This window comes from Rhopilema esculentum, chromosome 15, assembly GCF_057945365.1.
Source record: "Rhopilema esculentum isolate cy_ngs chromosome 15, ASM5794536v1, whole genome shotgun sequence".
Lineage (NCBI taxonomy): Eukaryota > Metazoa > Cnidaria > Scyphozoa > Rhizostomeae > Rhizostomatidae > Rhopilema > Rhopilema esculentum.
The window spans coordinates 8,495,258-8,516,059 of NC_142829.1; the positions used below are offsets into that span (position 1 = coordinate 8,495,258).

Genomic DNA, 20,802 nt, shown 5'->3' on the forward strand with positions numbered 1-20,802 from the left:
TCTCTTCATTTGAATTCATCTCCGAAATGTTGCATGTTAACAATCATCAAGCGCAAAAGACATATACCTCGCTATAGAGAACCTGTCCTAGGAATACAGATGAACAAAGCTGTCTTTTATTGGTATTTGCCTCAAATGAGGAAAAGCAGGTTTCATTTGGAAAAAAACAAGCAAAGAACTGGTACCCGTTACTAAGTCATAAGACCCTTTGATCAATCAACGACTTAAAATATAGCAGCCTGTTCTGAAACAAAAGCAGGCGAACTAGATTCACCTGTTAACTTGTTCATATACTGCTACTAAGTCATTCAGATAAAAAGGTTACTTACCGAAGAGGTCATGCTAGAGGCTGCTTCATTTCCAGCTTCAACCATGCCGAATGTCTGCCTTCTGCGCCGTAGCTGACACTATGTTTTCTTCACCAACGATTGTTTTAAAGGCGTTCCTTGGCTTTTCTTAATTATCAACAGACCTACGGATTCTCACAGTTAAATATTTTCAAGCCGCGTTAATATCATTGGTTGAGAGTTTTTCAACCTAGACAGGTTAGTATTGAGAACAACTTCTTCTCTCGCTTCTATTAGTTTCTATAACAATCAAATTGACAAAGGTAGTCGACAGTGAGCGATCGATTTAAATTAAGCTGTGACCAATGAAGCGCACTTCTCAGTGTCCTTGTCTTCACGCTTTTCAGCTTGCTTTTATATGTCTTTTTTAACCAAATCTACATTAATATTACTCCACGCGATATTGTGAATGTTAGTCGTTAGTCTGACTCCAGTAGACCAGTTTCTTGTCGTAATCAAGATCTGATTTCTATTCGATTTCTCCCCAGCTTAAACTGCTGCTGAACACACATGGAAGCTGAAACTACTGACTTTTACACATTCAAAGAAGCTGAATCTTAAGTCTTGGTGAAGCAATGTGTTTATGATAATAACTTTGACAAGCTTCTTTAGTTTCCTTCCTCAAGACAATGCGCGCAGTTTCCATGGATATTACTTATGAAAGGTTGGTATCTAATTGTATTGTCTTTCGCTGCTTTGTAACTTAAAAAGACCAAATGGCTCGAGTTTTCATAATTGGTGTCGACTGTGATTTCCCGATGAAGCGTTCTTCTATTATTTTCGTCTCTTCTTCTTCAATAAAATCACGATTTACAAATGTTGTTAGCTATATATGCAAAAGAGAGTTGTGATCCTCTTACTCGAGCAAATACCAAATATTGGTGAAATGTGTGAGATGGTTTTTTAGTGTTTGTAATGATGAATTCATCACGTTTTTTTTAATTGCCCCGGAGCAGGTGCACAGGACAGACATAAAGCTGGACTAATATTAGATCTTCTGTTTATTTTGTAATTCGAATCCAATTGTTTTTATCTCTACATCGAAAATCTTCGTAAGCCAATGTTTTGTCAGCGGTCGCAACTTACTTTCGAGAACATCATGACATTTTTGAACAGATTAAAAAACGGCACAATGCCAAAAACTGAACCAGGCCAGAAAAATAAAGAGAGTTTCAAGAGATGAGCCATGCCTTGCCTAAATAAGCTATCTAAGTTGCCTGTAGAAGCTTATTTCTTTTGTTTCGATTTAAAGATGAATTATGGAGGCCTATAGTTTTCGCTTACGTGCTCTAAAACATATCTTTTCATTCTGGTCATCAAAATTCCATATAAATATTCATGACAAAATATGATTGCTGCAGTTAATTTTCAACTAAAAAGCTTATTATCTTTGTGGTTGAATCTTCTTTCTTTGTAGGACAAAACAAGCCAAATACTCTGCTGCTTGGATATATTAAACTGCAAATTCAATGACATAAAAATTAGTTTTGGAAATTTTTAATTACTTTGACCTAATTCTGTTCTAATATTTTTAAACACCGTAAGTTTCCAAATATAGCCCTCCCCCAAATTCAATGACATAAAAATTACTTTTGGAAATTTTTAATTACTTTGACCGAATTCTGTTCTAATATTTTTAAACACCGTAAGTTTCCAAATATAGCCCTCCCCCAAATATAATTCCCCCATTCCTGGGACGTAAGCTCTCTTCCAAATGTAAGCCATCAAGAAAATTAGCCGAGGACTAATATTAGGAAATAGACATTGAGGCACTATTTTCTCCCTTCAACACGAATACACGATATTACCAAACAATGAATTATATTTTTAGATTTTTCTTTAGTGCATTTCTTACATTTAGTTTGTATTGCTTGTTACCTAAACCGAGATATATATATATACAGGGTATCTTAATGCCTTCTCCTTGAATCGATGTGCCTCCTAGGGCCTTGCAAGCATCACCAGCTTTATTCCCGTAATTTTTTAAAAATACCCATCTATCCACATGACCAATCTTTTTATAAAATCTTGAAAAAGCCTATTTTTCATTTTCTTCTGACATTCATTGAATTCCATTTATACTCCTCCCAAGCCACTGAATCTACATACATAAGTCCTGGGTTTATATGCGGAATTTCAAGGTATCAGAATAACTTTCATACACACATCTTGGTACTTGGAGCGGCCATTGACTTTAGCCTTGCTTTTATTTTTATCATTTCTTTATCTGAATGCTACCACTACCACTAAAACTTGTGGAAAATTGAATTAAAAAGACCTAAAAGCAACTAATAATACCGTGTTGAACCTGACATAAGGGCAACAATTGCAATTAGTAAGAGCATTTGGGGACCATATACCCCCTGTCTATCCTCAGCTGCTAGCCCAGTGAAAGAAATATTATAAAATTCATATGAAAATAAAATTTCCCATCTCAAACATCACTTTGTAGTAAGTACACTATGATTTAGGCAAGTTGTAGTTAGTGTTCAAAATCTTTGGCAATCATCCACTTTTTCTACTAAACGATGACTGCATTTTAAATCGAGATAAGCAATTATTCGGTTGTATCTAAAGTATACAGAATTTAACTATTGAATTTTGTAAAGAAATTCGTGCATTGTAATCTAGCCTTTCCTTTTAAGGCATTAAAAACCTTCTTTATATCAGAGAGTAGATGCTTATTGTCAGTCATGCGTTTTTTCTAGAATGATAAGTGGAGAATATCGTCGGCGAATTTGTGATTGCTGCATACAGTTGGAATAATCAAGCCTGCCACCCTGGGCTTGTCGGTAGACTTCATCCAAACATAGCAAAGAGGTAGTAACGTACTTCAGAAAAGGACCTGTGGCAAAAAAGCAAGTCACTCTAGGTAGATTTTGTCATAAAACTGTGTGATCTCAAAGCGCGGTCACAGCAAGCAAGCTTATGGCATGAGGAAGCAATGCCGAAGGACTGAGGAAAAGCGAGAATGTACCCGAATGCAAGCAGAAATGAGGCCCATTGGTATGTGGGGATCGCAGGCGAATAACACTTTCCGAAAAACAAAAGAAGGTTATGAAAAGTGTGCTAGACCAGACATTGAGAGGTCTGATAGTGATCAATAATGTTCAAATGGATTTCCAGCCAGGCAAAGGTACAATGGATGCAATATTTACCGTGAAACAGCTAAAGGCGAATTGCTTTGAAGGAAGGAAAGGCCTATTCTTGGTTTTTGTGGACTTTGAAAAGGCCCATGACTTGGTACCGAGAACTTTGAAAAGGTCTTAAGGAAAAGGAACGTCAATGAAACACTTATATAAATAGTAAAGGAACGTAAGAAAATACATGGACAATAGTAAGAACGCCATATAGAAGAATTGTCGATATCAATATCTATATGTGCCTGCATCAAGGATCAGTTATAAGCCCTTTCCTATTTATGGTAGTTCTGCTGGTGGCTAATGGTCAGTGGGATGAAGGACTAGAAAGTTGATAAGACAAAAGTAACACTGCTCTACGGATTGGCACTTGGGCACTGACCAAAAAAGATGAGAGAATGTAAGACAGAACAGAAATGAGAACTCTAAGATAGAAAGAAGGAGTGACTTTTGCGGTATTGAAAGATACATTAAAACATTGGGAATTAGCAGCAAATAGAAATGTCAGGAGCAAAGGAGCGAAAGATGATCACCCGGCAATGATATTAATGGAAGTATTTTTAACATGGTCAAGGGAAACAAGAGATTCGGGAAGGGATAAAAAGATAAAATGAAGAGAGATCTGCAAGATATTGCCGATGAGAAGGAGCAGCAGATCTAAGCGACAGCTAATGAAAAACTTCAGCTGCCTCCCATTCAAAGACAGATTTATGTTTGAATTTTATATGAATGTTATTACGTCATTGCTATAAAGGAGGCTACAAGCTATCTTGAAAGACATTTAAGAATGCAGCTGGTGAAAATATTACGCCATTCAGCGCATATCTCTGTTTTGCCATACATATGTTTATAGTAACACATTAAACAAGGTCGTTGTTTTACAATATAAGTGTATATCTGAATTTGGTTTCTTCACAAAAAAAATTATTTTCTTGGGCGATAAACATGCCCAGGAAAATCATCCACTGCTGTTCAAATTCTATTTCCTAGGCCAGCTAGTGCTATACTTTTGTAGACGAATTTGAAACCATAACGGTAAAGCAAAATTGCTACTCGTTCTCTTTAATAAGTGAGATTTTCATTGTCTTCACAAACTGTCGTTAACAATAACTACTCAAGACATTGCAATATAGTACTTACGGCAGAAAAAGCACGTGCGCTCCTAAGACAGCTGTTTTAGATGTGAAAAAGCCCTATAGAGAAAGTGTCAACCATCTGCGTATAAAAGGGGCGGTAGATTTCTCCAAGATTATTTTGCTTTAGGGAGGTTGCGGGAATACAAAAGACAGGATATATCCCCATTTATTAAAGTAGATATAGTAGTACCCTGGGTACCAGAGCCACAAAATTTCGAGCGTGTAAATAGAAAACCAAGCGGAGAAGCGGAAAACTTCATCCTTCTCAGAAAGACGCTTTCCTGCTTCTCCGCTCCTATCTTCTTTCTCCGCGCTCGAATGTATATGGCTCTGAAACCCAGGGTAATATAGTATATAATATCTCCTTTTGCGGATGAAAAGTTCATCTTTGAATTTGGGTCAAAACTCTTATTCAAACTGAAGCATACTCACAAGAGATGTTTGACGCGGAAGAATTTGAAATAGCTTTTGTGTTTGACGTTCAGTTGTTAAATTAAAGAGTTTAAGGTTGAAATTGCCAAGGTTTGTAGATCTATTTAGTTAAGGAAATTAAAAACTCGACTCCCGAATCTTAAACAAAAGTTTCTCTTTTTGAGCTTCTAAGTTAAAATCAGAGAATAAATATTTGGTGATTAATGTCTTGTCATATTGGTAGAAACCAAATTAAGAAAGCCCGATAAGATTATCTTTCTTGTAAGAAAGGCAAATGAATTACAGCTGTAAACATTTTTTCCTACGCTGCAAATTAATCAAAATTTGTGATTCTGTTGTGCGCTCAAAATGACATTTGCCTTGATTTCCTTCGTCCTGCGTTTGGATCATAAAGGCCATTTGTTCAAACAACGCCATTAATCATCTAGAACTGCTGGAAATGTTTTTGCTGGCACGATATCCGGCAGCTTTGTGCAATGATTTTGACACTGCCTCGTACTTAAGAGGATAAAACTGGATGAGAAGAAGCTGGCTTCGTCATCCTTATCGTAATTATTTACATCTTTATTTTGGAGGTGTTTCATTTTCAATACATCTGGAAATCTCACTACATGTTGGTTTTATTATAAGAACAACCGACTACCAGACTGAGATTTGCTCAAAAAATAAGAACAATATAAGAAACAAGGCAGTCAGGGAATTGAGATACAACAAAACTCAAGAAATGAATTACCAGTGACAAGTGAAAAATTATAGCAACTGTAAAACAGAAAATGATAGCAAAATAGATATCAAGTTCAACATCGTCGATATCAATTTTTTTAATATACCGATACTGCTAGCTGTGAAGGTAGCCTTGTATACTTCAAGTTTTTGGTTAAAGAAGTTAATTTTGTAAATGGATCAGTCGAACCATTGATTGTCATAGAATCCTCAGATTGTACTCTCAACCAATTTTTACCTTAAGTTCGAATACAAAAATAGGAAACAAAATAAGAATGATCTGAGGCTGAAATTATATTGAAAAAAAGTAACGCCAGGCTGATAATTGAGCAAAAGATACATATTTCTTGATTTATCCCTATCATAACTAGATACGCGGGTCAAGAATGAAAAAGGAGAGGCTTGGATTAGCGCCATGCAGTGGAAAGCATGAAGCAAAAAGTTCACAATGTGAGTAATTTTGCAAGAACCCTGTTTACATATAATCGACTGAATGGGTCTCAAATCTTCATTAACCGCATTTACTGAATGTTGAAAGCTTACGAAGATTGATACTGCTGACGAAGTGCTAGGTTCCAAATTCATACCAAGATATTGTATATGTGTTGCTTTAATATGCAGTGAATGGCTATATATTGAGGGGTCGTCAAACAAAACCGTACATTATGTCTAAAGAGGGAGAGCCATAAAAGATGTTGAAATGGATGCTCCGTTTAAGGCATTCGTGCTAGACTAGGTGTCACTAACATGTAAAGCTAAAGAAAAACGTGGTATGGATTCTCAGGTGGTATGCAGTGCACCAAACAAGCTTTTGATCGAAGAGTTAGGAAAATGCCTCGTCAGTAGCTGTGATGGAAAGACTGCATGAAGGATGAGCGAGAACGTTTTTAGGGATGTAAACAGCCAACGTAAACAGCTGGTTTCTTGCCAATACAGGATAGTATCTAAACGAAGAGCGGAAAAGAATTTGAAGAAGGAGCGGGAGAAGAAGTGGAAGAAAGGTGAAAGAAGAACTTGGGTAATATCTGAAAGAAGACTAAGAGAATATTATTTGTTTTCTTTAATACTACATTATGACCAAAGTCAACTATACTACAATATGATCAATGTCAACTATACTACAATATAACCAATGATATGTGGTTTTTAGGGAAATTATTTTCATTCCCTTTTGTTTCGTGTACAACTTAGATTTTGTCATTTGAAGTACAGTGCGCGATGGTGATATTCTTCGCGTGCAGTCAAAGAATGCAAGTTTTAGCTATACAAGGCTATTTTTGAGTATAGCCCTTTGCTACAGCTTTTCGCACTATTAAGCATGTCCTTTATTTAAAAATGCAATTTAAAATTGAAGGAGATTCAAGTTGGCAAGATTCAAGGCTAGGAGTTCGAAATGATGTTAACCATTTTAGCCAAGAGGCTTGCAAAACTCCTGCAGTCTAGGTTATATTGCTTAGCTAGGACAGACAATTTTTGCGAAAGACTTGCTGTATCATATTTTATAGTATTAACTATAATTTGATATGTTAGCCAAGAGAATCAATTTCAGCCTTGATATGTTTAAAGCGATGCTTAAAATTGCTTAAACGTGCGAAATCAAGTGGAATAGGAATTTGAAGGATCATTTTATTTGCCAGAAATCGGCGTTGCTTAATGTCTTCATTTCTTCTTTTGGCTCAAAATTTCATTTTACATTTTAGAATATTTGAGTGAACTCAATAGTTGGCAAATGATTTGTTGACCGAAAGCCCCGTTTAACAACAGAATGAAAATTATTCTAGTATTGTGAATTCAAGATTATCAGTGTAGTTGTGCAGACTTTTTAACTTCCCTTGTTTGTAATTTTTACACGCACACATTTAGCGTCATATTGCGGAAGAGTGCATGGAAAAAAGACTTTTTAAAGTATACTGTAACATCTAATGCCCATATTTTTCTTTTCAGCCTTTCGTATAACCACGCCTATTGGCACACCCAGTAGATAGTTCGGTTATCGGTAAAATGATAGGTTACATCCCCCTCCATATTTCACAAATTCAGGTGGATGCATTCTTGATAAGGCTTCTAATCTTTTACTTTTACTTTAGCTTTTACATTTTCTGTTCCAAAGAAAGATCAGTGGTTCCTTCACTAAATTCACTGTTGTGATTCTCAGAAACTGACCGAAAGAGAGGCAACAATCTTAAACGAGGCTTTTCTATAACGGCATCCTTTCCAAGGAGACTTCCAAGAGTTGTAGAGGCAAGGATTTGTGTATAAGCAGGATAATGGCGAGCTCTAAGGAAGAATCATTTGATGGAATGCTGCTAGCCATGGCACAGCAACACGAAGGGGGTATACAACAGGTGCTTACTCTCGAATTCCACTTTTTTTTGTCGAGACCCAACTTTTTCAGTATAGCTAAGCTAGTAAAACTAGCACAGAAGTTTGCACAAACTCAAACGTTTTGTGATTAATTAGCAGTAGTGACAATAATTTGTTCGTGGTCAGGGAAAACACTCCACACCTTCATGTCTAAAAGGAAGACTGGCAGTATTTAACATTTAAATGCTGCTGTTGGTTGCATCGTTGGTTTACACATTTCTAAAAAATTTTAACACATTTCCTTGTATTTTTTTTGTTTGCTGAAAAAAATGCATAAAAAACTATTAGATTGAAATCAATCTTCAGTGTTAAAATCAGTTATGTAAAAATTGATGGTTAATCAAATATAAGGAAGTTGTAGTTTCTGCCTTATAGAAAATTTGAGATTTTCCCAGGTAAATTATCATTGAAACAGCAAAAATTAGAACTGTAATAATTTTCAAAGGAGTTTAAACATTATTACTAAAGCAAAGATTTGGCTATATGATTTTCTCTCTACCAGATTTTGAGTAGCAGTGTCATGTAAACAGATTTGCTCCAATCAAAGATATCATTCTAGTGTCAGCCCATGTTGGTCTGGTATCTAATATGTGCAAGCAAGGTCTAAGACAGGACAGGAGTATCACATTTAAAAGAATCATGAATTTTTTTTAGCTTTCTACCATCACTTGAAATGAAACAATGATATTTTAAAGCAGTATGATTATCTTGTGTTGTACCCAAGCTTTAGAAGTTTTATGGGAGGGGGAATATTTTGTATTTTTATGTAATTGATTTATGGCTGGTTTCAAAAATATATTGACCAAGCATGCCAGTTGCTGAAGAGCCTTTAATACACAAAAGGAACTTAGGGTTGTCAGAATGATATCCATATCAAAGGCTGCTGATATAGTGGCTTTTCTTTCAGTGCTCAGTTATGAAAAAATAGAACAGAGTTTGAGAGATAATAACATAGGATCTGTCATGGTACAACTTTCCTATCCCTCCAGCTTCTCATTTCTGCCAGTTTCTTATTTATGGTTTTTATGTTCTAGCTGCTGCATACATTTTTTGGTTTTTTGGCAAGAAAAACTGATTTTTACACAGGAGCTGAAAAAGGCTCTGCAGAAAAGGTATGAGACAGTCTATTATTTCTTCTTGTTATTTGTTATTCATCCATATACCGTAAATCCTCTAATTGGCCCCCCTCAAAAGAGCCCCCCCCTCGAATAAGTCCTCACCCTAGAACTACAAATTTTCAATAAGCCTCCTTCAAATAAGCCCCCACTGCTACTGTAAATTCTCGACTTGGACCCCTCCATTTGATGATTTTTGCCATCTGAGGTCGGCTATGGCGTTTTATTGAATTACCACAACAAATGCATACTTCTGGTAGTAATTAATTAAATGCTCATAAAGAATTTCCTACTAAAACAAACAAGGTCTTTTAATAATGTGCTCTCAATCTCTACAATAATTTTATAACCCCCCCCTCCCCTCAAATAAGCCCCCATCCAAAAATATCAAAAGTAAATAAGCCCCCAGGGGCTAATTCAAGAATTTATGGTAACTCCTGTTTGCTTTTTGTATTCAGTCAAAGGCAGCAGATAGAGATCAGTCATCTGGCAGTAACTTCTAATAGAAATATTTTGAAAACCTGCTGCTGCAGCTGCTTATTTGATGAATATGCTTCAAGACAAAAATAGTTTCATGGCCAGAAAATGAGATCTGTTACGCATATATGCAGACCCCTTATCAATATGTCTACATTTGGTATATTTACTGTTATAGTTCATACTTTTCCTATGTGATGTAGTGTGACAGTTGTTCAGGTTAGTCTCCTTGATGTCCCTGTTGCTACACCAATGGAAGCCTTTTTGTGTTACGTTTTAGGCAGAAAATATTAAGCATATAACAGGGTTGCTGGTACACCAGCTTCAATATTAAAACTTTTTTCCAACAGCATAATCAAACTTCCATTTACAAAATCTTTTTTAAGCAAACTATGGTGGTATAAACAGTTTTTGTCAATGTATATTTAAGCCAACAATTTTTCATGAATTTTTTGATGAAAAATGTGCTAAGAATCCCATCTTACTGTAGCTCCTTTTTATTCAACAGTTCACAGATACAGCACTCTGTCTAGAAATTCTAGTTGTTCCACTCGATTATGCTAGTCAAAACTCTCACTGAGCTGCTTCCTGGGTTCTATATTTCATTCTCAACGGCAATATGGCCTTTTGAGGATTCTTTTATACAGCAAAGTTTGAAAAGTTTTGCACTGGTTCAATGAAAAAGGAATGACAACAGCATTGTAAACAACATGGTCATCTAAATTTGAATTGTTTTCATGATGGCATTAGGCTTCAGTTCATAGTTTAGAACCAACCAAAAAAAACCTGATACTATGGGAAAAAAGGGGCCTCCACCATTAGGCCCATTGCAGCAGTAAACATTTTCCGACCAAGACTTTTAGACTATCCTCTAACAGCAGCCAGGGATATAAACATTTTTAGACACCCAAGCACAAATAATATCTCTGAGTTCATCTTAACAAAATCTCAGTTGTCTTGAAACTGTGTGTTAGTTGTTGTATGAAGGTGCCCTGAAGTAGGAATCTATTGTTTAGTAATTCTGAGAGCATGGTGAATCATGGTCAGTGGCTTTTTGTTCTCAAAATGAAAATGAAAACACATATATTCTTATTATATGACATTAGTAAGATGTCTCCAGACTTTTCCAAATTTTAATATGCAGCAAAAGATATTTATTCCTTAGAAATTTCATAAATTTGTATGTTATGATTTGCTTTTTAGCTAGTTGTGAATGTATTCAAAGAATATGAAAAGAAGGCCTTGAAGGTATGGCTTTGCTTTTTTATTTAAAGTCAACATATTTATATATTTTTCAATTTCCCATATTTTTGCAGTTGCTTTAGTATTGTGCCTCATATACAAACTTCCAAATTTAACCCAACATTTGCCCAACATTGAATCCATTGTGCCATAAATTAAAATTTTCTTGATTTTCGCAAAGAGAGAGCTAGAGAAATAATGTTGTTAAGCCAGTCACTAGCTCTTACAGTGTCATCGTCATCTTATGAATGGAAACACAGCTCATTCAAACAATATTTTTGTTCAATATGAATTAAGTTCATTGATATGCACGTTGATAAGATCGTGTACACCAGTGAAGACAGAAGCTGCTTTGGAACTGATAAATATTTAATTGATATGAATTTTGATCAAAATCCATTATACCAGAGTCATTTTAACTTAGCTTATGTATTTGGATTTATAATCTTGCACAACCTTTGTGATAATCCAAGGTCAAATGTTTGATGACCAATACCTTCTGAAATTTTATATTATTGCTTAATACTTTTCCTGCCAGACGATGCAAGATCAGTACAACAAAATTATTGCAAACATCGTTTTCCTACACAGGTTACTACAGCTTGCATCACTTGTTGTGAAATGCTGCTCTGTGTTTGCTTAGAAAGGCTTTATCTTTCAACATGATTTTTCAACTTTATACTGCATAACGACCAAATGTGGCCAAACCATGCCACACTTTGTGCAAAATTTGTTTTATCAAACCTGCATGGAATTCCAGCTCTGTGAAAATTTTCCCACTTTATATTCTATCAAAAAACTTGAAGTAAAAAAAAATAAAAAATAAACAATGTGAAAGGTCATCATGCCTTTGAACTCTTTTTCTTTTGTCTTTAAAGCTACTTAGTTTTTCAACTTTGGCTTGGTTCTTTTTCCTCCTTCTTGTGTTTGAGCAGCACTTCTTGCCATATCTCAAAGAACTAATTAATGATGCAGAATATCAGGTTTTATTGCATCGATGTGCTGCTCCAATTCGTATAAAGAGAATCTGGCTGTTGGGGACTTGAACAAAAGAAGACCTTTAAATAAGTGAGACAACCCAGTGTCTTAGATTCGAATGGCATGGCCCTTGTGCATAGAACTGCAAATTATCTTTTACTCCAAGACAGGGAGTTGCCTCATTTAAAAAACATTCTGTAGTTTTTCTCCCCAGCAAAAGGCAAATGCTTCACGAGGGCCTACATTGTTGTCAATCAGAGGTTTTAGGTGCCAATCTTTGAAACAGTTATTGCACCAAACATTACACCGCTTGGCCTGTGCGAAAGAGATGAAGGGGAGCTTAAACGAAAATGAAATAAAGAAAATTAATGGTCATTAAAATAATTGAAGGATGGTTTAGCCATTGAAAGAAAGAATTCAAAGACGTTGCTACCGTTTTAAGCAAAGAAAATTGTAATCTTCTTCTAGAGAATTTCGGGCCATTATGGAGCTAGGTGTTAATAAATGAAAAGTTAAGCAAATAAAAAAGTCTAATTCTACACAACACTAACAGTGTTACTTACGATTTTATGTTCTTGAAGGTACATTATTTTTGCTGGTGTATTGTAGCACAGGAATGTTTTCAAATTATTGATTATAGCATGCTTTGTCGTGATGTCTGAATGTTTGATCTCTTTAAGAAAAAAGAAGAAAACGAAAGAGAAAAACAGGAAATGAGGAAACGTGAAGAACTCAGAAGACAAGAAAAAGAAAGAAAAGACGCAGGTCCTAAAATCGAAGAAATTACTGATGACGAAGCGAAGAAGATTCAAACTGAAATTGATAAAAAGAAGAAAGCAGAATCTAAAATTGAAGAGTTAAATGATAAAGGGAAATCTGACACGCCATTGGTGGTATGTTCTCATAAACTGTTTGGAATTCATTTTTTATGGATGCTATGCTAATGCTATGATGCTGCTTTCTTTAACAATTATGATCTGATAGTGTAAATACCCAAAATTTTAAAATGAGATAGAGAAGCTGAAACAGAGCAGCTATTACCTAATTTTGCACCTAAAGCTAAGATATTTTCAGTTCAAAACCCTGACATTCTCTGGCACGTCGAATAATGGAGAAAAGGTAAAAGGTAAGCGAATATTTACATCCGGTAAATTTCGGTAAATATCACCACCCTTTAATGGACCATTCAAAAGTTTTAACTTTTTTCTATTTTCAATGTTTGGTGACGTTTTCGGTGCGTTTGACCAAGGCTTTACAGAAATTGTACGTCGGAAGGTGAAGGTCAATAAAAGCCACAGTGTAAATTAAAGTTGGAGAAAAGAAGTTATTGCTTTTCGGAAAAAAATTGTTGTTGCACAAAATTAGGAGAAAGGACAAACTTTTATTTGAAAGTCTGTCCACCGATGCTATTTGAAGTGATGTGCTTCAATAATTGAGAAACACTGCCATCAATTCTTGAGGTTCATCCTTTGGACAAATTATTTCCAAATGTTCTTAAGGAACCCACTGGAGTAGGTAGCTAAATGGAAGGTGTTCCAGAATATATATCTTCGTCAAAAAATCGATCTTTCAGTAAGATTACCTGTGATGGTTATGTGTAAAGATACGACGGATGATTTGATGGATATAATTATTTACTTTTATCGATGTCTCTTCATTGTCGTCAAAATCAAAATCTTTGCATCAATTAATGAAGTAGATTATATTACTTTAAAATAAATAAAAAAAAGATACTCCAGAAATAGATAAGACACTGCGTTTTATTGTTTGAAATGAAGTGAAAATTGGAGCTCATGAAAGTTATAAAGTTACGAATTTATGAAATTAGTAACGAACGAAACAACAGAATGAATATCAAAAATGAAGGGAGAATGTGGCTATAGATTATGATTGAAACTGTATAAAAATGATAATTCTTCTTCATAAAATAACTTCATTATCTTCAATTGGAGGTTTCAAATATCTTACAAACGGAACTTCATATCGAGGTCTTCTTTTGAATGAAATAAAACTTTCCATCACCAGTAAGAGCTTTCTTCGTACTACTAATTCCCATTTTCCATACCTTCAATTTATAATCAAAAAAATTGTTTTCACCTCCCTCTCTTCATATTATTTCTCTTCCTACCATTGTTAGGGCTTTAGCTACAGACCTTCAGCACATTCGCAAGCATGGCTGACTAATGAAAATGGATGATTGTATTTTCTTTTAGGATATAAAAGACGACGATGAAGAGGATGAAGATTCTAAAGGAAAACTGAAACCAAATGAAGGGAATGGTGCTGATTTACCAAACTATCGTTGGATTCAGGTAATCATCAAAATGTCAATAGATATCATACCTTACCTGGACACCATTTGCTCGTACTCTACGATATATATTCTATATGCAGTTTAATCTATATAATCAAAGCATTTTAGTTAAATAACAAGCTACCTGCCCAAACACGATTATGCACAGACTTACAACAGTTCAGTCGTCAGGTGTAGAGAAACTGGGAGAAGAAGCGAAATAGTCAATCTTTAACAAGGATAATTAACGTTATAATTTTCAATAACTTTGTGATTTCATCACCTTTTTATTATTTTAGCTAATTTTTAATCAGCTAATATTTGTAGATAGGCTTTCAATTTTCGCGAGTGTGTAGCTGCTATGTAGCACTGAGCTAGATAAAATATCATTGTCGTAATTTTCTTTCTAATGTCACGTTCCTATGACAAAACGTTGTCATAGCGTCTTAACTTTACTATCAAATACCTTACCAACACTCTTCGAACGCTTTATATAGATAAATCGTTAGTTGGTTTTCAAAGTACCTGTTTTGTCACCCCATATGTTGTTTAAATTCCATCTCTGTTGTTCGTTCATCTTCACCTTTTAACTTTCGTGTTATGAATTCATTGCAATGATGGTAACATATCGTGGAATGGAAAAGTCCCTTTTTCTCTCACTGCAGAGAAACAATCTAGATTTATTGTTCTATATCTCTAACGCAAATGCTATTTCTTCTGAGTGGACCTTTCATAATTTTATAAACCCTCTTTTCACAGACACTTGGCGAAGTCGATGTAAGTATATGTATACAGATATATATTGTAATTATTTTCAAAGACGATCGTAAGTAACTTGATCGAAGCTTCCTTATCCTTTTTGAGCCATGTCTCTAGTAAATATTTCTAGCTTTCATCTAGATATCTACATATATTTCTTGTTAGTTTTTGATTTATAGCTAAGTACAAGTATACTCTTTTAATAATACATTTTCTTTCTCATTTTACTTGTCGGGCCTCTGTTATGGATAAAGCTGTTTTAGTATGATTGGCTTGGTTTTGAAGCAAAAGCGCTTATCCATGTCTTGAAAAGTTAGTGAAAAAGTAGTCCATCCTTGCAACAATGATTGACAAATATTATTTATTTATTTTCTTTTTTTAAACTGGTCTTGAAAATATTTTGCCTTGTCATTTGGTTCAATCTCTTCCACAGATTTATGTGCCGCTAAAAGTTGACTTCAGAGTGAAATCTAGAGATTGTATAGTTGACATCAAGCAAAAGGTGAGTTGCATTTTTTGTCTGGATATAAGTCACGTGAGCAAATCGTGACGATTCTTCCTGATTTATATGAAGTATTGTCTCGCCTGACCATCAAAATAACCTAAGGCCCTCTCTAGCTTCCGATTTTTGCATCCTTTCGTGTTAGAATGCATTCAATAGTGCTTTTGTTTTCATTTTACTTGCTTAGGAAGCGAGGTTGAGCTAGCTAATATTTCACAATATTTAATTTTAACTTTTCTTGCAACGTTAGCTTCAGTTTGAGGTTCGTTGCTTTCAAAAGAGAACTCGACAAACTTGAAACTCGACAAATATATTGGGTACAAACATACAAATCATAGCAACGTTACTCTTAAAAGCGATGAATACGCTTAAAGTCATTTTTGGTCTAAGAAGGAACACACTAGTAGATAAAATAATCGAACGAATTTTTCGGTAACGAATGAAAACCAGATTGGCCTGCCACTATTAACTGACACTCAAACAGAGTACAAATCAAATTATGCTATCTTTTTATGTAAGTGTTTTCCAAATGTTTTTTGATCTGATTTAATTTCTATACAGAGATTTACAAAATTCGATTTTTTCGGATAAAACGAATTCGGGAAACACTCCTTGCTGGGAATCATTGTCATGTATAAATCTTAGGTTCCTAGTACCAATTTGTAGATTCCATAGGAAAAATGTCCTTTCCGTTTCATTTTTTTCATGCTTCACTTTTGTTATTGCCTCCTTCAGGGTATAAAAGTTGGATTGAAAGGACACGAGGCAATAATGGATGGGGAACTCTTCAAAAAGGTCAAAATGATTTTGAGTTTTGATTTAAATTTTGCTTTGGTGTGCCTGAACTTTTTAACGTCTTTGAATATATTCGGTAGGCTGAGAAAATATTTGCAATGCAAAGTTACAAGTTTTTAATTTGCTTAACAATTATTTTTAGAAAACCTTTAATCTACCGTTACAAGACCCTGATAACCCTAAATATAACAGTTCCTGACCAAAATATAGACTAAAATATGATAGTTCATCACAAAATATAATGTCATAAAATGTAGCGTGGCTCTCTTTAACCCTATTCGATTTAAAACAGGTCAAGCAGGAAGACAGTGTTTGGGTGCTCGAAGATGGAAAGATTATACACATCACACTTGAAAAGGTAATGATTTTGTTGTTGTAACTGGTGTTTTTATAAAAATTAGTTTTACTTGCCACTATCATAATCTTATCACTCACGTGCAGCTGAAAAATGACAGAGAAGCTCAGCTTCCATAACATTAAAGGCCGTCGACAAAACTTAACTGGCTTAAGCCATCTGCCAATCAATAAGTGGCCTATTAACAATTGACCAATCAATGAGCGTGTTACCACTCAAGCGCTTACTGATTGGCTAATATCGATGGACAGATCGATTAAGCCACTTAAGTATCCATCGACTACCTTTATTATATAAGGTATAGGTTTTTGAACAAGTAGAATCGTATAGTACGGAGGGGATTTAGATAGATGTTTAGGTTTAGTGCTTAAGCTTACAATCTACATGAGATAGTTTGTTTTGAGGGAGATGCAGTTTTTCTATGCTACCGAAACAACAAGCTAATCAATTAAAGACCGCCCGAGATTGATGATGTTATTTACGTTATTGATAGCACGGTCTGCAGTGAGTGGATGTTAGAACTGTACTGAGAGAAATATAAGAGAGTGGTGTGACATGGGCAGGACTCGAACCCGTGACCAGGGACACTGCAGGTCGTTGCTCTACCAACGGAGCTCACCAGTCACCGTAATATTCAGCCCTCGTGTCACTCGCTGCGATTTCTTCTAGTATATTTTCACAAATCCTATTCCGCTTAGCAATTTAGAGTCATTAAAAAGAAGCTGCCTATCAGCATCGCTATCAAATACTGATTACTTTAATCTTTTATTTAGACAGTTAAGAAATACAACTTAAGAAAATACCTCGATTTGTGCTGCTTAATCCTCGATTTGTGTTGATCTTTTTCTTTGATTTTTCAAATACAAAAACGTCTTTGTGTTTGATCAATATTTCCTATAATTGGATTAATTCATCTTAAGATAAACAAGATGGAATGGTGGGACAAAGTTGTTATGACTGATCCAGAGATCAATACTAAAAAAGTGCAACCAGAGAACTCCAAGGTTTGTTTATCCCGCTTTCATTCGATTGCATTTTAAACTATATAGCAAGTAAATTAATCTACCTATTTAGAGAGCAACCTCTTCAAGAAATTCCCTGTATACAAATTCCCCTTAATGTTTAACGTTGTTAATTTTGAGTTTCATTGTATTGTAATTTTGTAGCTTGTGTAATGCATGTTGTTTTAACTTTGTAAGTTAAATGGCATGTGAATTTAGATAACTTTATAGTAAAAATTTCCGAACGAACTAACAGTATATCTCGGGAGAGAGGGGGATGGGATCAAGTTATCCGAGAGAGGAAATGTAAGATATGAAAGCAAGACTAAACATTGTAGGTTCAAAATTAGGAATTACATTTAATCGAACATGAATTATTTCCTTTATGTTGAAGCAGAAATTAGCTAACAAAAATAGCTCCCGACTCATTCTATCTTTTTCTTTAAACTTTGGCTTTTTTGAATGGAAATTCAAACTCCGATTCATTAATGCAAAGTAAATCGGTAAGACGAATTTCTAGCACTTAAATGCAACACAAAGACATTCCTTCCCGAATTTTATTTTCAAGATTCATGTATTTTATTAGAACTGGGAGCGGCATAAGAGTGTTCAAGATTTTCATTGCAGTGTTTAATCTGTATATATCTACGCGATGTTTATCGAATGGACCCAAATTGTGCATGAGTCGCAATCGAATGTCGCCTGGTTTGTGGACTTATCTCTGGTCTCAGCTGACTTCTGGTCTAATAGCGAATCATTTAAATTAGCTTTATGCAGATTTGCTGTGATTAATTTTCAACTTTAAATCAAAAACAAATGATATTATTCTTAGAAGATGACATTGTAACGATTATTATGTTTGTATACTTTAATCCGAAAGGATTGTGTTTTGTGTTTAATCCGAGTTTAATCCATCTTACAAACATGCTGAACGTGTTGTATAAAAGATAGTCAAATTGTCAATGAAAGCCGTACTTTCCTCATCTGGATGCCTTAACTAATAAAACCGACCTGATAAACATGCTTTCCGCATAATATCGTTGCTTAGAAACACTAGCCTTTGTTCAAGACGACTTACTTAAAACTCTTTTTTCAAGTCAGGGGTCTGGAGCAAAGGCTAAGAAACACATGTTCCAGAACGTATGAATGAGACTGAAAGCTTATAAGGACTTATTCAACTAGATCATAAATATTCTGAATAATCAAATATCAAGATTCCTCCTCAAAGCACCTTGGTCTCGTCTTGCTCCCTGGGCCTCCTCCTTATGCTGGTAAAAACTTTATCTGTCCTTGCAATATATACAACATGTCATCTCCAGGTCAGAGGAAGGTTACTAAAATCCAACTAAGCTCTTCATATTTTCAAGATTAGATTGAACATCGAAGACAAGATTAGATTATTTTCAAGATTGAATTGGTCATTTTAGGTTGTATAAATATTTGAATGAAAAATTTCATTAAATTCATTTTAGTTGTCGGATTTGGACGGTGAAACACGAAGTATGGTTGAGAAGATGATGTATGACCAACGGCAAAAAGAGGCAGGCTATTTACCTATGTCTATTTGAATCGAACGTTAGCGGTTATACGTGGGGAGGGGACGATGGGGGGATTAAGCTTCCCCCTTTCTTATTACCTTCTCCTTTCTTCCCCTTTTAGGGCTTTTGCCATAGGCCCCATGGACCTTTTCCTAACAGAAAAAACTTTAGAAAATTGTTCCACACTCGCAAAGAAAGCTTATATCAGAGGCTAATGACCAAACTGAAACTAATATTGTTTGACTTGTGTTTGACCTTTTTCCATTGTAGATGGGTCTACCTACATCTGAGGAACAAAAGAAACAAGATATGTTGAAGAAGTAAGTGTTCCCCTACAAACAAATAACCAGAGTTGCTTGTCGTTGGTCATATGGAATGTGCAACAAGTATTTATACTAATTTTGGTCATATAAAATTAGTTTATAAACTAATTTGAAGGCATTTGACATGCATAAGTACAGCGAATCCAAAAGTAACTCGATCAGAGCACGCACGTTTGAAAGGAAGTCGACACTCACGTGAAACCACTCTAGGGTTTCGCCGATTTGCAGAAAGGTAGAAAATGTACAAGTGTTTCTCTCTTTGGGCTATTCAATTGGTCAACCGCTGGGGGTCAGGTGGCTGTAAGCCATTTTTACCTGTGTCGAATGCCCTCAATTTCTCCTGTTCTATCGCCTCTGAATGTCGCAATCGTTCCTTTCAACTCCATGATTTTTATCTATTTAGCTACTTCTTTTTTTGTAAATCAATTTTTTTCATTATATTGTATTGCGTTTCATGTGAAAACAACAAAACCCCTGAAATAGCAACCTTAGCTTTTCACATCTTTTACCTTGCATTAATATGTACTAACATTCTTAACTTTCTGACTTAATGATTATTTTTTTCAGGTTTATGGAACAGCATCCAGAAATGGATTTCTCTAACGCAAAGTTTGCATAATCAACAAGGCACGTTAGCAAAATTCGAGACCTTTCCTATCCCATGCTGTATTTCGGCATCTGTACAACATCCATCGCTAGCAGGATTCTAATTTTCTGCTGAAGAAGGAACCATTGTAATATCAGATTATAAACAATTAATTGTTTCAGAAAATTGTTTTTGATTCTCCTTATTGAACTTATGTAGTACATTTCAATGTGGTCAACGTGAGGCCTATTTCCTCCCAAATTTTGAGATTGGAGCGAAAAGTTTTGTGAATTGTGTTATTTCATCTTCGAAACGAGTTTCTGCCACAATGCCTTGAAGCTCTCGTCTTGGTGTTTCGTCCGTGCATTAACAACTAAAATTCAAATAATGACTGTCAAATACTTTGGAATGTACCGCCAATATCTGAAGGTAGCCCAACATTTTAGAGTACCTTCGACCTCTGTTGCGCATATAGGTATTAAAAAATTGTGAAAAAGTTTCATGACTGGAATCAGAATATCACATCATAGCTGGAATGATTACCCAGCATCATCAAAAGCATCATCTAAAACTTGGTGGAAAAAATAGTTAGCGACCTTCTGACCACGTAGATACTACTCGCAATTAATGAAACATTTTGAAACTGTGTGAGTTTGTCATGATAAAAAATACCAGAATTGCTCCAGTAGAGAACAA

General features: G+C 35.1%; 2 protein-coding genes and 1 long non-coding RNA gene across 3 annotated transcripts in view; 2 read left to right on the top strand and 1 right to left on the bottom strand.

The window, feature by feature from the left end:
• Window positions 1–468, bottom strand: part of LOC135685155 (uncharacterized) — a 31,771-nt gene extending 31,303 nt beyond the window's left edge. The window contains exon 1 of the mRNA XM_065200980.2: window positions 330–468. Coding sequence (XP_065057052.1) covers window positions 330–374 — 45 coding nt within the window. The 5' untranslated portion in view covers window positions 375–468. The remainder of the gene's footprint in view (window positions 1–329) is intronic.
• On the top strand, window positions 405–3,032 carry LOC148958469 (uncharacterized). Its single transcript, XR_016144647.1, has 3 exons — window positions 405–545; window positions 836–1,011; window positions 1,765–3,032. It is a non-coding gene; the product is annotated as an uncharacterized LOC148958469 (long non-coding RNA).
• Window positions 3,033–7,987: 4,955 nt separating this feature from the next.
• LOC135685159 (nuclear migration protein nudC) lies at window positions 7,988–20,397 on the top strand. The gene is made up of 13 exons (XM_065200986.2): window positions 7,988–8,123; window positions 9,177–9,254; window positions 10,938–10,982; window positions 12,635–12,847; window positions 14,168–14,266; window positions 15,007–15,024; window positions 15,440–15,508; window positions 16,244–16,303; window positions 16,596–16,661; window positions 17,579–17,662; window positions 19,132–19,200; window positions 19,468–19,517; window positions 20,088–20,397. Exons 1-13 carry the CDS (start codon window positions 8,046–8,048, stop codon window positions 20,137–20,139), a joined length of 981 nt encoding a protein of 326 aa, XP_065057058.2. The 5' UTR covers window positions 7,988–8,045; the 3' UTR covers window positions 20,140–20,397.
• Window positions 20,398–20,802: the final 405 nt, after the last annotated feature.

What these genes read in the sequence shown, in the direction of transcription:
- LOC135685159 (XM_065200986.2), top strand. Translation starts at nt 8,046, where the DNA reads ATGGCGAGCTCTAAGGAAGAATCATTTGATGGAATGCTGCTAGCCATG. An exon ending in ATGAAAAGAAGGCCTTGAAG is followed by an intron (nt 10,983 to 12,634) that starts GTATGGCTTTGC and finishes GATCTCTTTAAG; the next exon opens with AAAAAAGAAGAAAACGAAAG. An exon ending in ATGACCAACGGCAAAAAGAG is followed by an intron (nt 19,201 to 19,467) that starts GCAGGCTATTTA and finishes TTTCCATTGTAG; the next exon opens with ATGGGTCTACCTACATCTGA.